The sequence below is a fragment of the Echiichthys vipera genome, assembly GCF_963691815.1.
Source record: "Echiichthys vipera genome assembly, chromosome: 1".
Taxonomy (NCBI): Eukaryota; Metazoa; Chordata; class Actinopteri; order Perciformes; family Trachinidae; genus Echiichthys; species Echiichthys vipera.
Window position 1 is genome coordinate 38728395 of NC_139826.1, and position 16565 is coordinate 38744959.

At 42.3% G+C, this 16565-nt stretch overlaps 2 protein-coding genes across 2 annotated transcripts; both read right to left on the reverse strand.

Moving 5' to 3' along the window:
- Positions 1-3551: 3551 nt before the first annotated feature.
- Positions 3552-5391, reverse strand: LOC310947391 (tripartite motif-containing protein 16-like; the record flags this gene model as incomplete). Its single annotated transcript, XM_083914181.1, has 1 exon — positions 3552-5391. Exon 1 carries the CDS (start codon positions 5349-5351, stop codon positions 3552-3554), a length of 1800 nt encoding a protein of 599 aa, XP_083770307.1. The 5' UTR covers positions 5352-5391.
- A 9104-nt stretch (positions 5392-14495) lies between these two features.
- LOC310947424 (tripartite motif-containing protein 16-like) lies at positions 14496-16163 on the reverse strand (the record flags this gene model as incomplete). Its single annotated transcript, XM_083914213.1, has 1 exon — positions 14496-16163. The coding sequence occupies exon 1, from the start codon at positions 16146-16148 to the stop codon at positions 14496-14498; it is 1653 nt and encodes a 550-aa protein (XP_083770339.1). The 5' UTR covers positions 16149-16163.
- Positions 16164-16565: the final 402 nt, after the last annotated feature.

A 16565-nucleotide genomic window follows, 5' to 3' on the forward strand; every position in this document is an offset into this window, starting at 1 on the left:
TTTTGCATCTATTTTTAGTCATTTTGCATCTTTGTGTGGTGGTTTTGCATCTATTTTTAGTCATTTTGCATCTATTTTAAGTCATTTTGCATCTATTTTTAGTCATTTTGCATCTTTTTGTGGTGGTTTTGCATCTATTTTTAGTCATTTTGCATCTTTTGAGTTGGTTTTGCATCTATTTTTCATCTATCAGTCGTCTCTTTTCTCCCCGTCATGTTTTGTGTTTCAGGCTTTCTGACCTCAGGGAGAAAAGTGGGTTTAAGGTTGTGAACGTACAGCATGTGTGTGTTTCATTGGTTGAAGTCACAGGTAATGTCACAGCTTCCCAGGACCAACTCATATTTACTTCCTGTCACTAAGAAGAGCAAATGAAACCATGTGTTCAAACAGCAGCTGGCGTGCTCTCAGCCTTCCTTCAGACACGCCTGAAGCATGCTGCGTTTCAGGCTCGACAGGCTGGAATATGACAGGAATGTTTCCTGAACACTTCTCGTCCTCTGCACATCTCCTGAGTGACGCGCTCAGATTACCTGCGTGAAGAGAAACGCTCCAGACGATCAGCCCACAGGTCCTTATGTAACCGCGTGCGTCAAGCGTCAGGCCAAGGGAGGCGACTTCATTCCTACAGAAGACGTACCCAGATCTTTTCCTTAAGCTGGACTCTACTGGAGCCTTCACGTCCTATGGGAACATGTGAAATACCAAAAGCTGAAGGGAAAATTGCACATGAATACCCCCTCATGTGGTCATTTCCACTGGGACGCTCGTAGAAGACTTTGATACACCAGTTGCAGAGATGACCTTTGACCTTTTCAACATGGCGGAGCACAACGCAAGAGTCTACTTTAATACAACAGCGCTGTTTTGGAGCTGGAAGGGAAGATGATGTGCTTCAGATTAGTGTAGAACAAGGTCCTGCAGCTAAAACAGAAACATGAGCTTTCTCTCTGGTCCTTTCAGAAGTCGACTCTTCATGATCTATAAAAATACAGCACATTATTTACTGCTTTGGTTTGGATCAATCCTCTTTTTGCTGCAGCTGATGAATTAGTTTCAAATGCTTTTCCCCAAGTAACAGGTCAGGATCTGAGGCTCCGCCATCTTTCATTTCACTACCACAACAAACGCACTTGAACACAACGCACTGGTCATTTCCAGCTCACAAGAGGAAAGAACCGTCTTTTCCAGAGCACCTGAAGGCAGCATGAGTTTGTAATGAGTCACTAAGAGTGAGTTTATGACAAACACTTCACTGGGGAAGTGAATGCAGTGCAGCACTCTGTGGGGTCTGGACATCTATTTTAAGTCATTCTGCATCTTTTTGTGGTGGTTTTGCATCTATTTTCAGTCATTTTGCATCTTTTTGTGGTGGTTTTGCATCTATTTTCCGTCATTTTGCATCTTTCTGTGGTGGTTTTGCATCTATTTTTAGTCATTTTGCATCTTTTTGTGGTGGTTTTGCATCTATTTTTAGTCATTTTGCATCTTTTTGTGGTGGTTTTGCATCAATTTTTAGTCATTTTACATCTTCTTGTGGTGGTTTTGCATCTATTTTTAGTCATTTTGCATCTTTTTGTGGTGGTTTTGCATCTATTTTTAGTCATTTTGCATCTTTTTGTGGTAATTTTGCATCTATTTTGAGTCATTTTGCATCTTTTGTGGTAATTTTGCATCTATTTTTAGTCATTCTGCATCTTTTTGTGGTTGTTTTGCATCTATTTTTAGTCATTTTGCATCTTTTTGTGATGGTTTTGCATCTATTTTTAGTCATTTTGCATCTTTTTGTGGTGGTTTTGCATCTATTTTTAGTCATTTTGCATCTTTTTGTGGTAATTTTGCATCTATTTTGAGTCATTTTGCATCTTTTGTGGTGGTTTTGCATCTATTTTTAGTCATTCTGCATCTTTTTGTGGTTGTTTTGCATCTATTTTTAGTCATTTTGCATCTTTTTGTGATGGTTTTGCATCTATTTTTAGTCATTTTGCATCTTTTTGTGGTGGTTTTGCATTTATTTTTAGTCATTTTGCATCTTTTTGTGGTGGTTTTGCATCTTTTTTTAGTCATTTTACATCTTTTTGTGGTGGTTTTGTATCTATTTTTAATCATTTTGCATCTTTTGTGGTGGTTTTGCATCTATTTTTATTCATTTTGCATCTTTTTATGGTGGTTTTGCATCTATTTTTTGTCATTTTGTATCTTTTTATGGTGGTTTTGCATCTATTTTTAGTCGTTTTGCATCTTTTTGTGGTGGTTTTGCACCTATTTTTAGTCATTTTGCATCTTTTTGTGGTGGTTTTGCATCTATTTTTAGTCATTTTGCATCTTTTTGTGGTGGTTTTGCATCTATTTTTAGTCATTTTGCATCTTTTTGTGGTGGTTTTGCATCTATTTTTAGTCATTTTGCATCTTTTTGTGGTGGTTTTGCATCTATTTTTAGTCATTTTGCATCTTTTTGTGGTGGTTTTGCATCTATTTTATGTCATTTTGCATCTTTTTGTGGTGGTTTTGCATCTTTTTACTATCTTTATTTATTTCATAGGCATATTTTTAAATTTTTTATATCTATATTTAATTATCGAATATTTAATGAAATAGAAAAAAATCAAACCTGTTTTTTTATGTTTTTATTTCAGCACTTTATTCATGAACATCTGGTTTAATGAGCTTTAACAATTATGTTTATTAATTATCACAATAACATCTAATTTAATCTGCTACTACATTATTAAAATAAATGAATTAATAAATAATTTAAAAATATAATTAAAATTAATAATTAGTGAATAAAAGGGGAAATTAAACAGGATTTTATTTATTTAATTAAATATTAATTTTGCAGTCATATTTATTTATTTCATAGGCATATTTTTAAATGATGTCTATATTTATTTATTAAATATCTAATGAAAGAGCATAATTACTGTACAGTATGTTTCATTAGTTTCTTTTGCAGCTGTTTATATTCCAACATTATCTGATTATATGTTATTGAAACAACAAAGAGGAGAAAAGAGTGTGTTGACGTTTATTTCTTGATAAAGCTTCAGTTTGTTCACACGTCCCATCAGTAAAGTGAAATGACTCAATGATTTCAGGAACACTTCATCCACACAATCAACATGTTTGAGCAGAATCTCAGCTGTGGAACAGAGAAGAATCAGGATTTCCTCCCTCATTATAATCTGGATTATTACACTTTAGCATCAATCCCAGAGCCTCATTCGTACGTGTGACAAACAAAGAAACAACAACATACAAATGCATCCATAGAATCAGATATTCATCAGACATTTAGAGCACACACACGTTTCCTTTTCCATCCCCATGAGCAGTGATAGGCTCCGTGGCTAAACACACGCAGGAAGGAGCGCCACCTAAAGACACTCAAACATTTACACCACAACTTAATGACAAGACGTCAAAGTCCCGCCCACAACGTGTGAGTGACAGCTGATCTGTGTCCAGCCGAGACGTGGAAAGAAAAATCAGCTCTCAGCGACAAACGTGGAGACGAAATAAGTTTGAGGATTTAACCATTAAATGACTTCTGACTATTTGACTTTACACAACTCAGCAGCAGAGTTTACACCATAAGGACCAAGTCCAGCATAGAGAGGCTGAGTGAATGTGGTCTGGACTCTGTGGAGGAGAGTCATGGTTTCAGAGACGCTGTAGAAGGACAGAACACCTGCACTGTGATCCAGGTACACTCCGACTCTGGAGGACCGAGGACCTGAGACAAGAGTGTGGACTTTGTTGTGATCAAAGTAATAACTGTTTTTGTACCAAAATAACATCCAAGATTTGTCATTGAAGCCAAATCTCTCTGCTCTGCTCATATTCTTGTATGCGACTGCTACTTCAACATCTCCTCTCCACTCCACCTCCCAGTACCAACGTCCAGTCAGACTCTCTCTACTCAGGACCTGAGGATATCCAGTGAATCTGTCTGTGTGATCAGAACAAGACTGTACTTCACTCATCCATGTTGCTTTTCTGTTCCCCTCAGATAATAACAGATGTTTCTGTGCCGTGTTTGGGTCCAGTGTGATTTCACGTGAGTATCTTAAGAAGTCAGCTCTGGTCTTGGGCTCTGCTCGTGGATCTGACAGTAAAACATCCACTTCAGTCACAGTCAGTGAGACGTTTGTCCATTTCTCTCTCAGGACGTCCTGTAGTTTCTCTGTGACTTCTGACACAGCCGCCGTCACGTCCTCAAAGTGTCTCAGAGGACGGATCTTGAAGCTGGATGTAGATTCAGTGAGTGGAGACAGTGAGGTGTAGCTGTGGAGAAACTGGTTGTGATCCTCTGTGTGTGAGAGTTGCTCCAGCGCAGCGTCTTTCCTCTTCAGCTCAGTGATCTCCTGCTCCAGCTCCTGCTGAAGCTCTTTGACTCGACTCACTTCAGTTTCCTGCTGGGATCTGACCTGCTGCTTCACATCGGAGCGTCTTTTCTCCATGAGACGGATCAGCTGGCTGAAGCTCTTCTCGCTGTCCTCCGCTGCTTTATCAGCAGAGCGGTTGATGGCCTCCACCTCCTGCTGAAGCAGCTTCACATCTTTCTCTCTGTCCTGGATCCTCTGCTGGATGTTTAGTCGACTCCCCTCCAGCGCTCTCTGCCTCTGGCTCCTTTCTGCTGCAGCTGAGACTGTGTTGTGGCCTTTGTGTTCGTCATCAAGGCAGAGGTGGCAGATACACTTCTGATCAGTACGGCAGAACATCTTCAGCACCTCATCGTGACGAGAGCAGATGTTCTCCTGCAGCTTCTTGGAGGGCTCCACCAGCTTGTGTTTCTTGAAAGTGGCTGAGTCAAAATGAGGCTGCAGGTGTTTCTCACAATAAGAGGCCACACAGAAGAGACAGGACTTGTGGGCCTTCAGTTTCCTCCCAGTGCAGACATCACATCCCACATCCTCAGGTCCAGCATAGCAGTGATCATCAGGAGCAGCTTGGAGTCCAGTCTTCTTCAGTTCCTCCACTAAAACTGCTAACATGGTGCTTTTCAGCAGGGCAGGCCTCGGTGTGAAGCTCTGCCTGCACTGAGGGCAGCTGTGTGTTTTCTTCCCCTCCTCTTCATCCCAGTAGCTTTTAATACAGTTCATGCAGTAGCTGTGTCCACAGGGAATAGTCACCGGGTCCTTCAGTAGATCCAGACAGATGGAACAAGAGAAGGTTTCCCGGTCCAGCTGAACTCCTTTCTGCGCCATTTCACCTCTCAGTGCCAACGCCTGTGTGAGTTTCTCTTCCTCAGCAGTGAAACTAGTCTGAGCTCTGATCTCAACAACATGTGTGTGTGCAGTGAGCGGGGCCTGTCCGCTTCTGCACGTCACCACCATGTTGGTTCCACCCATTTTCAAAGTGTAGATCTGAAGGGGAGGGAACAAGGAAATAAGTGGAGTTCAGGGTGGAGCTGGCTGTGTTTCAGAGCAGGAGGAGGAGGGAGGGGTTATCAAGCTGTGTTCACTCCAGGAAGAGGAGCGCCACTTTGTTTCCTCGTTGACAACAAAGCCTCGGTTCAAACCCGCTCCACGTCTGAAAACACGCCGGTGTTTAGTTATAAAACACTTGTTGGCAGCTCAGTCTGTGGGGGCGGCTCCGTATTTCTCTGACTCTTGCCGACTGACAGCGGCTCTGAATGATTTCACCTCTTCTATAATAATTCAATCGTCTTCTTTGAAGCGTTTGTGAGAAGACGATTCAATTTCACAACATCATCTGGAGCCAAACGAGCGTTTCAAGCCTCATTTAAACAAACATCATTTCATCAGTGATTTGTTGCGACTGTGAATCCAGAAGGACGTGAATGAATCAGACCAGAATGATTCAAGCTTCACTTTGACTGCTTTGACTGCATTTGCACTGATGTTTGAAACGACGCACTTTTACTTTAAAGCTCTTTAATCGCACTAAAACATCTTCTTGACTCAAAATGTTCATGGTTAAAATCATGGTCACTGAAACGGTTTGAATACATATTTAGTTCATTTGCCAGGTGGTAATCAGACTTCATATCTAAGGAGATGTTTGTCTTATGAGGCTGCGTCCCCAGCGAGGAATTCAACCCCTCCCATGCAGGGCGTGCGCTGCCAGTGCTGAACAGGTTCTCCACCCTGTCCTTATTTTGCTGCTTGGCAAGTTTTATTGATTTCCTGACGTGCTTCTGTAGCTCCTCACATGAATCCATATCACCTGTATTAACACTGATGTTCCTCTTATTGATAGCGTTTTTGACTGATTTTGAGACCCATGGCTGATTGTTAGGGAAAATGGAGATTGATTTTTTATGGATACATAGCTCCTCACAAAATGTAACATAATCAGAGACCGTCTCAGTCATTTCATCCACGACTTTTTGAACAAGTCCCAGTCCGTGCAATCGTAACAATCCTGGAGACGTCCGATAGACTCCTGTGAGAAATAACCAAAGATTGACCTAACTTTTTTTTGTAACTCTTTATTTATCTATGATGTAAATCCCATAATAGTCAAGCTGTGAATGACTGCTGGGGGGGTTGTGGATAGGAGTCACAGGGGGTTTGCAAATGGTGACATTCAGTGGTCGTAAAACACTGATAACATCCACTGGGGTCATAAACAGTGGGTAGGGTGTTTTTGGTTACTTTGATGTCCTTGTGTCTGTAAGGAGCTTTGATGTAACTGTATAAATGTTGAAGTGACTTGAAGACAGGCAGAGATGGTTGGAGACCCGGCTGTTGGTATGATGTCTCTCCTGTATGCATGCAGTATTTAGTAAAGACATGATTTGAGAAACACTGAGGACTCCAGAGAAGTTCTTTCACACTCCTCCGTCCAGACCGGAACTAATCTACATGACCTATGGTCTGGAGGTGTGGGGACACACGTACCAAACTAGCACCAAACCAGTCAGTTTGATCAGAAAAAGGGCAATGCCACTGATAAATAAAGCTGGATATAGGGAACACACAAATACACCTTTCATCCGAAAAAAAGCCTTGAAATTTAAGGACTTAGTTTACTTTCGAACGGCACAATTTATGTTTAAAATAAAGAATAATCAATTCCCCATTTTGACCCAGAACCTGTTCCAGGAAAGGGAAAGTACCGATCTGCTGAGAGGGCGAGACGTGCTAAAAAAGCCCAGTGTTAGAACAAACGCAAACATGTGTTTCTGTTGTTGGAGTGAATGTTTGGATGATTTGGCCGTAGATTTAAAAGACTGCAGAACATTAATTTACTTTAAAACTGTGCTCAAGAGGAACATAATTCAAACATATGTTGATTGTGTTTCGCTGACAGCAGCAATAAATTCATTATTAGACATTTTCTTTCTGACCTGTGTGTAGCAGCGACCTACGTTTATGTGTTTTAAAGGGTCGGCGTTATCAGCTTTAGCTCCTGCCTGTTCCCTTTTTTCAGACCTTATACATTTATTTTTTGTGTTTGTCTGAAATGTCTTTGTCTGAAATGTCTGAAAATAAACTGAACTGAACTGAACTGAACTAATCTTCATTCCGGTTTGTGTCTCTTCAGGACCGGTTTGTAGGACGGGACCAAATAAACAGTGTTGTGGTCTGACGCACCCAGTGAAGCTCTCCGGAGGGACTTATAAGCCCCTTTTCTGGAACCATAACACAGATCCAGGCACTTAGTAAGTCTAGTGGCACATGTCACATACTGGTAAAAGTTCCCCAGGTGTTTCCCTGGTTTACAGTTATTAAAGTCACCCATAATGAAGCTAGGAGCGTCTGGCGATAGAGCTTGTAGCTGTAGCCCTGTGCGAGTGATAGCCCCAACAGCATTATCCATATTAGCTTTGGGGTGAATATTTACCAGTGTGACAAACATATGAGTGTCCTCAAAGCAATTTCAGTCAAAAACAACTGGACTTGGTTGTTTGTCTAGGAAGATGTTTCACCTCTCATCCAAGAGGCTTCATCAGTTCATGTACGCATCTGATCAGGCTGGGACTGGTCCAACTAACTGGTGTGGAGATCCAGGTATTTAACCTCTCACAAGGCCGATGATGTCACTGACACCCTTTGTGCTCCAAGTGCCCACGCCCGTCGTTAGAGTGACAGTCGGTGGTGGGCAGTTGGTTTCGACGTCGTTAGTGCTCTATTGAGTCTGAACGACAGTCGTTGGGGTCACCCGGGCCATGTGTGAACAGTTGTCCTTTGAGGTTAGATTGTTGAATCTCCTGGGAAGGGACGAAAGGGCGGCATTGTAAATTGGAGATAAGTGGTGTCTCAGACCCCCTCCTCTGTTTAGCGATGGTTTCTCCACTTTAACATAGATGGCTTCTTTTACTCCTCTTTCAAACCATCTGTCCTCTCTGTCCAAGATTTGGACATTGCTGTCATCAAAGGAGTGGGCTTTCTCCTTGAGGTGTAAGTGGACAGCCGAGTCCAGGCCTGAGGAGTTAGCTCTCCTGTGTTGGGCCATGCGTTTATGCAGTGGTTGTTTTGTTTCTCCAATGTAAAGATCTTTGCATTCCTCGTTGCATTAACAGCATAAACCAGATTGCTTTTGTGGTGGTGTGGTGTTCTGTCCTTCGGATGTACTAGTCTCTGTCTGAGTGTGTTACTGGGTTTGAAATACACAGGGATGCAGTGTTTGTTGAAAATCCTCCTGAGTTTCTCCGATACCCCAGCCACATACGGGACGACTATGTTGTTTCTCCTGTTATCTTTTTCTTTCTCAACCACTTTGGTTTTCTTTCTGGAGGCAGCTGCCGTTTTAACAAAGGTCCAGCTGGGGTAGCCACAAGTTGTGAGGGCGCCTCTCAGGTGCTTGCGTTCTTCCCCTTGAGCCTGTGAGCTAGTGGGTACGTTATCAGCTCTGTGCTGCAGTGTTCTGATAACGCCAAGCTTGTGTTCCAAAGGGTGGTGAGAGTCGAAAAGTAGATATTGATCCGTGTGAGTGGGTTTTCTGTATACCCCTATGTGGAGGCTCCTGTCATTCTCCATATGGACGTCACAGTCCAAGAAGGGCAAGCTGTTGTCTTTAACTTCCTCTCTGGTGAACTTGATGTTTCTGTCCACTGAGTTGATATGTTCAGTAAAAGTTTGCACCTCTTTGGATTTGATCTTAACCCATGTGTCGTCCACATATCTGAACCAATGGCTTGGGGTTACTCCTTTAAAGGAGTTCAATGCCTTGCCCTCTACCTCCTCCATGTACAGATTTGCCACAATCGGGGACACTGGTGAACCCATGGCACAGCCGTGTTTCTGTCTGTAAAAAATGCCATTAAACTGGAAATATGTGGTATTCAGGCACAAATCCAGAAGTTGGCAAATGTGGTCTGGTTTGAGATTTGTTCGGTTTTGTAAGGAAATGTCCTGTGTGAGCCGCTCTCTTACCGTGGCCAAGGCCTCCATGGTTGGAATACAGGTGAACAAGGAAGTCACATCGTAGGACACCATGGTTTCATCTGGATCCATTTTTAGGTCTCGGACTTTGTTCACAAAGTCCATGGAGTTTTGGATGTGGCGTGGGGTGTTTCCCACCAGTGGTGCCAGAATATTGGCAACATGCTTGGCAATGTTATAAGTGACCGAGTTTATGCTGCTGACAATGGGCCTGAGCGGGGCCCCTTCTTTATGGATTTTTGGGAGTCCATATAAACAGGGGGTTGAGTCCTGGGGGTAAAGCCTGTAATACTGTGGTTTGCTAATGACTCCTTCTTTTTGTAGTTGCTGTAGACATTCTATCACCTTCTTTTTGTAACCGCTGGTAGGGTCTCGTTTCAGAGTTTCATAAGTGTTAGAGTCACTGAGTAATGCAGAGATCTTTGCCTGATAATCAGTTGTATTGAGAACAACTGTGCATCTACCCTTGTCTGCTGGAAGGATAGTGATGCTGTGGTCTTTGCTCAGTGCCGTTACTGCTTTTCTCTCCTCAATGGTGAGGTTGGATGGGGGGACCTTAGCCTGGGACAACGCTGCTGACACTTTCAACCTTAGCTGTTCAGCCTCAGTTCCATTAAGGTTGTTTTTCTTTATAGCTGATTCCGTGGCCGTAATCAACTCCACAACGGGTACCTCTTTTGGTGTCATGGCAAAGTTCAAGCCCTTGGCTAAGACCTCCTTCTCTGGGTGGGAAAGATCTCTGTCCGACAAATTCTTAACCCAACGGTTTTGGGTTTCAGTGACATCATCGGCCTTGTGAGAGGTTAAATACCTGGATCTCCACACCAGTTAGTTGGACCAGTCCCAGCCTGGTCAGATGCGTACATGAACTGATGAAGCCTCTTGGATGGGAGGTGAAACGTCTTCCTAGACAAACAACCAGTCCAGTTGTTTTTGACTGAAATTGCTTTGAGGATAACGACGACCTGGACGAATGAGAACATTCACAGGCAAACAACTGAGTGAATTCCCTTGGTAAACAAAAGGGCCTAAGCTAAACAGAGAGAAGGTCAAGGTCCGGGGCACAAAGACTCTCCCTGACCATCACGTCTCTACACCAGTTCTGATTGACACAGAGAGCTGTGGTCATGAAAGCTGGGTCAGGACCCAAAGAACCAGGTCCAGGTCCAAGCGTCTGAAATGTGTTTCCTCAGGAGGGGGTCTGGAGTCTCCCTTAGAGAGAGGGGGAGAAGTTCAGCATCCGTGAGGAACTCGGAGTAGAGCCGCTGCTCCTTTGCGTTGAAAGGAGCCAGTTGAGGTGGTTCAGGATCATCTGGTAAGGATGAACCCTGGGCGCCTCCCTAGGGAGGTGTTCCAGGCACGTCCAGCTGGGAGGAGGCCTCGGGGAAGACCCAGGACCAGGTGGAGAGATTAGATCGCCACACTGGCCTGGGAACGCCTCAGGATCCCCCAGTTAGAGCTGGTTAATGCATCTATTTTTATTCATTTTGCATCTTTTTCTGATGGTTTTGCATCTATTTTTAGTAATTTTGCATCTTTTTGTGGTGGTTTTGCATCTATTTTTAGCTATTTTGCATCTTTTTGTGTTGGTTTTGCATCTATTTTTAGTCATTTTGCATCTTCTTGAGGTGGTTTTGCATCTATTTTAAGTAATTTTGCATCTTTTTGTGATGGTTTTGCATCTATTTTAAGTAATTTTGCATCTTTTTGTGATGGTTTTGCATCTATTTTAAGTAATTTTGCATCTTTTTGTGGTGGTTTTGCATCTATTTTAAGTCATTTTGCATCTTTTTGAGGTGGTTTTGCATCTATTTTTCATCTAGAAGTCTCTTTTCTCCCGTCATGTTTTGTGTTTCAGGCTTTCTGACCTCAGGGAGAAAAGTGGTTTTAAGGTTGTGAACGTACAGCATGTGTGTGTTTCATTGGTTGAAGTCACAGGTAATGTCACAGCTTCCCAGGACCAACTCATATCTACTTCCTGTCACTAAGAAGAGCAAATGAAACCATGTGTTCAAACAGCAGCTGGCGTGCTCTCAGCCTTCCTTCAGACACGCCTGAAGCATGCTGCGTTTCAGGCTCGACAGGCTGGAATATGACAGGAATGTTTCCTGAACACTTCTCGTCCTCTGCACATCTCCTGAGTGACGCGCTCAGATTACCTGCGTGAAGAGAAACGCTCCAGACGATCAGCCCACAGGTCCTTATGTAACCGCGTGCGTCAAGCGTCAGGCCAAGTGAGGCGACGTCATTCCTACAGAAGACGTACCCAGATCTTTTCCTTAAGCTGGACTCTACTGGAGCCTTCACGTCCTATGGGAACATGTGAAATACCAAAAGCTGAAGGGAAAATTGCACATGAACACCCCCTCATGTGGTCATTTCCACTGGGACGCTCGTAGAAGACTTTGATACACCAGTTGCAGAGATGACCTTTGACCTTTTCAACATGGCGGAGCACAACGCAAGAGTCTACTTTTTTACAACAGCGCTGTTTTGGAGCTGGAAGGGAAGATGATGTGCTTCAGATTAGTGTAGAACAAGGTCCTGCAGCTAAAACAGGAACATGAGCTTTCTCTCTGGTCCTTTCAGAAGTCGACTCTTCATGATCTATAAAAATACAGCACATTATTTACTGCTTTGGTTTGGATCAATCCTCTTTTTGCTGCAGCTGATGAATTAGTTTCAAATGCTTTTCCCAAAGTAACAGGTCAGGATCTGAGGCTCCGCCATCTTTCATTTCACTACCACAACAAACGCACTTGAACACAACGCACTGGTCATTTCCAGCTCACAAGAGGAAAGAACCGTCTTTTCCAGAGCACCTGAAGGCAGCATGAGTTTGTAATGAGTCACTAAGAGTGAGTTTATGACAAACACTTCACTGGGGAAGTGAATGAAGTGCAGCACTCTGTGTGGTCTGGACATCTGTTTTCAGTCATTTTGCATCTTTTTGTGGTGGTTTTGCATCTATTTTTAGTCATTTTACATCTTTTTGTGGTGGTTTTGCATCTATTTTTAGTCATTTTGCATCTTTTTGTGGTGGATTTGCATCTATTTTTAGTCAATTTGCATCTTTTTATGGTGGTTTTGCATCTATTTTTAGTCATTTTGGATCTTTTTGTGGTGGTTTTGCATCTGTTTTTAGTCATTTTGCATATTTTTGTGGTGGTTTTGCATCTATTTTTAGTAATTTTGCATCTTTTTGTGGTGGTTTTGCATCTATTTTTAGTCATTTTGCATCTTTTTGTGGTGGTTTTGCATCTATTTTTAGTCATTTTGCATCTTTTTGTGGTGGTTTTGCATCTATTTGTAGTCATTTTGCATCTTTTTGTGGTTTTGCATTTGTTTTTAGTCATTTTGCATCTTTTTGTGGTGGTTTTGCATCTATTTTTAGTCATTTTGCATCTTCTTGTTGTGGTTTTGCATCTTTTTTTAGTCATTTTGCATCTTTTTGTGGTGGTTTTGCATCTATTTTTAGTAATTTTGCATCTTTTTGTGGTGGTTTTGCATCTATTTTTAGTCATTTTGCATCTTTTTGTGGTGGTTTTGCATCTATTTTTAGTCATTTTGCATATTTTTGTGGTGGTTTTGCATCTATTTGTAGTCATTTTGCATCTTTTTGTGGTTTTGCATTTATTTTTAGTCATTTTGCATCTTTTTGTGGTGGTTTTGCATCTATTTTTAGTCATTTTGCATCTTTTTGTGGTGGTTTTGCATCTATTTTTAGACATTTTGCATCTTTTTGTGGTAATTTTGCATCTATTTTGAGTCATTTTGCATCTTTTGTGGTGATTTTGCATCTATTTTTAGTCATTTTGCATCTTTTTGTGATGGTTTTGCATCTATTTTTAGACATTTTGCATCTTTTGTGGTGGTTTTGCATCTATTTTTAGTCATTTTGCATCTTTTTGTGGTGGTTTTGCATCTATTTTTAGACATTTTGCATCTTTTTGTGGTAATTTTGCATCTATTTTTAGTCATTTTGCATCTTTTTGTGGTGGTTTTGCATCTATTTTTAGTCATTTTGCATCTTTTTGTGGTGGTTTTGCATCTATTTTTAGTCATTTTGCATCTTTTTGTGGTGGTTTTGCATCTTTTTATTTTTATTTATTTCATAGGCATATTTTTAAATTATGTATATCTGTATTTATTTAATGAATATTTAATGAAATAGCAAAACATTAAACCTGGGCGTTGTTTTTTTATTTTTATGTTTTTATTTCAGCACTTTATTCATGAACATCTGGTTTAATGAGCTTTAACAATTATGTTTATTAATTAGCACAATAACATCTAATTTAATCTGCTACTACATTATTAAAATAAATGAATTAATAAATAATTTAAAATATAATTAAAATAAATAATCAGTGAATAAAAGGGGAAATTAAACAGGATTTAATTTATTTAATTAAAGATTAATTTTGCAGTCATATTTATTTATTTCATAGGCATATTTTTAAATGATGTCTATATTTATTTATTAAATATCTAATGAAAGAGCATAATTACTGTACAGTATGTTTCATTAGTTTCTTTTGCAGCTGTTTATATTCCAACATTATCTGATTATAAGTTATTGAAACAACAAAGAGGAGAAAAGAGTGTGTTGGCGTTTATTTCTTGATAAAGCTTCAGTTTGTTCACACGTCCCATCAGTAAAGTGAAATGACTCAATGATTTCAGGAACACTTCATCCACACAATCAACATGTTTGAGCAGAATCTCAGCTGTGGAACAGAGAAGAATCAGGATTTCCTCCCTCATTATAATCTGGATTATTACACTTTAGCATCAATCCCAGAGCCTCATTCGTACGTGTGACAAACAAAGAAACAACAACATACAAATGCATCCATAGAATCAGATATTCATCAGACATTTAGAGCACACACACGTTTCCTTTTCCATCCCCATGAGCAGTGATAGGCTCCGTGGCTGAACACACGCAGGAAGGAGCGCCACCTAAAGACACTCAAACATTTACACCACAACTTAATGACAAGACGTCAAAGTCCCGCCCACAACGTGTGAGTGACAGCTGATCTGTGTGCAGCCGAGACGTGGAAAGAAAAATCAGCTCTCAGCGACAAACGTGAAGACGAAATAAGTTTGAGGATTTAACCATTAAATGACTTCTGTCTATTTGACTTTACACAACTCAGCAGCAGAGTTTACATAATAAAGACAAAGTCCAGCATAGAGAGGCTGAGTGAATGTGGTCTGGACTCTGTGGAGGAGAGTCATGGTTTCAGAGACGCTGTAGAAGGACAGAACACCTGCACTGTGATCCAGGTACACTCCGACTCTGGAGGACCCAGGACCTGAGACGGGAGTTTGGACTTTGTTGTGATAAAAGTTATAACTGTTGTTGTAACACTCTAACATCCAAGATTTGTCATTGAATCCAAATCTCTCTACTCTGCTCATATTCTTGTATGCGACTGCTACATCAACTTCTCCTCTCCACTCCACCTCCCAGTACCAACGTCCAGTCAGACTCTCTCTACTCAGGACCTGAGAATAAATGAATCTGTCTGTGTGATCAGAATAAGACTGTTCTTCTCTCATCCGTGTTGCTTTTCTGTTCCCCTCAGATAATAACAGTTGTTTGTGTGCTGTGTTTGGATCCAGTGTGATTTCACGTGAGTATCTTAAGAAGTCAGCTCTGGTCTTGGGCTCTGCTCGTGGATCTGACAGTAAAACATCCACTTCAGTCCCAGTCAGTGAGACGTTTGTCCATTTCTCTCTCAGGACGTCCTGTAGTTTCTCTGTGACTTCTGACACAGCCGCCGTCACGTCCTCAAAGTGTCTCAGAGGACGGATCTTGAAGCTGGATGTAGATTCAGTGAGTGGAGACAGTGAGGTGTAGCTGTGGAGAAACTGGTTGTGATCCTCTGTGTGTGAGAGTTGTTCCAGCTCAGCGTCTTTCCTCTTCAGCTCAGTGATCTCCTGCTCCAGCTCCTCCTGAAGCTCTTTGACTCGACTCACTTCAGTTTCCTGCTGGGATCTGACCTGCTGCTTCACATCGGAGCGTCTTTTCTCCATGAGACGGATCAGCTCGCTGAAGCTCTTCTCGCTGTCGTCCGCTGCTTTATCAGCAGAGCGGTTGATGGCCTCCACCTCCTGCTGAAGCAGCTTCACATCTTTCTCTCTGTCCTGGATCCTCTGCTGGATGTTTAGTCGACTCCCCTCCAGCTCTCTCTGCCTCTGGCTCCTTTCTGCTGCAGCTGAGACTGTGTCGTGGCCTTTGTGTTCGTCCACAGAGCAGAGGTAGCAGATACACTGCTGATCAGTACGGCAGAACATCTTCATCACCTCATCGTGACGGGAGCAGATGTTCTCCTGCAGCTTCTTGGAGGGCTCCACCAGCTTGTGTTTCTTGAATGGGACTGAGTCAAAATGAGGCTGCAGGTGTTTCTCACAATAAGAGGCCACACAGAAGAGACAGGACTTTAGGGCCTTCAGTTTCCTCCCAGTGCAGACATCACATCCCACATCCTCAGGTCCAGCATAGCAGTGATCATCAGGAGCAGCTTGGAGTCCAGTCTTCTTCAGTTCCTCCACTAAAACTGCTAACATGGTGTTTTTCAGCAGGGCAGGCCTCGGTGTGAAGCTCTGCCTGCACTGAGGGCAGCTGTGTGTTTTCTTCCCCTCCTCTTCATCCCAGTGGCTTTTAATACAGTTCATGCAGTAGCTGTGTCCACAGGGAATAGTCACCGGGTCCTTCAGTAGATCCAGACAGATGGAACAAGAGAAGGTTTCCCGGTCCAGCTGAACTCCTTTCTGCGCCATTTCACCTCTCAGTGCCAACGCCTGTGTGAGTTTCTCTTCCTCAGCAGTGAAACTAGTCTGAGCTCTGATCTCAACAACATGTGTGTGTGCAGTGAGTGGGGCCTGTCAGCTCCTGCACGTCACCACCATGTTGGTTCCACCCATTTTCAAAGTGTAGATCTGAAGGGGAGGGAACAAGGAAATAAGTGGAGTTCAGGGTGGAGCTGGCTGTGTTTCAGAGCAGGAGGAGGAGGGAGGGGTTATCAAGCTGTGTTCACTCCAGGAAGAGGAGCGCCACTTTGTTTCCTCGTTGACAACAAAGCCTCGGTTCAAACCCGCTCCACGTCTGAAAACACGTCGGTGTTTAGTTATAAAACACTTGTTGGCAGCTCAGTCTTTGGGGGCGGCTCCGTATTTCTCTGACTCTTGCCGACTGAC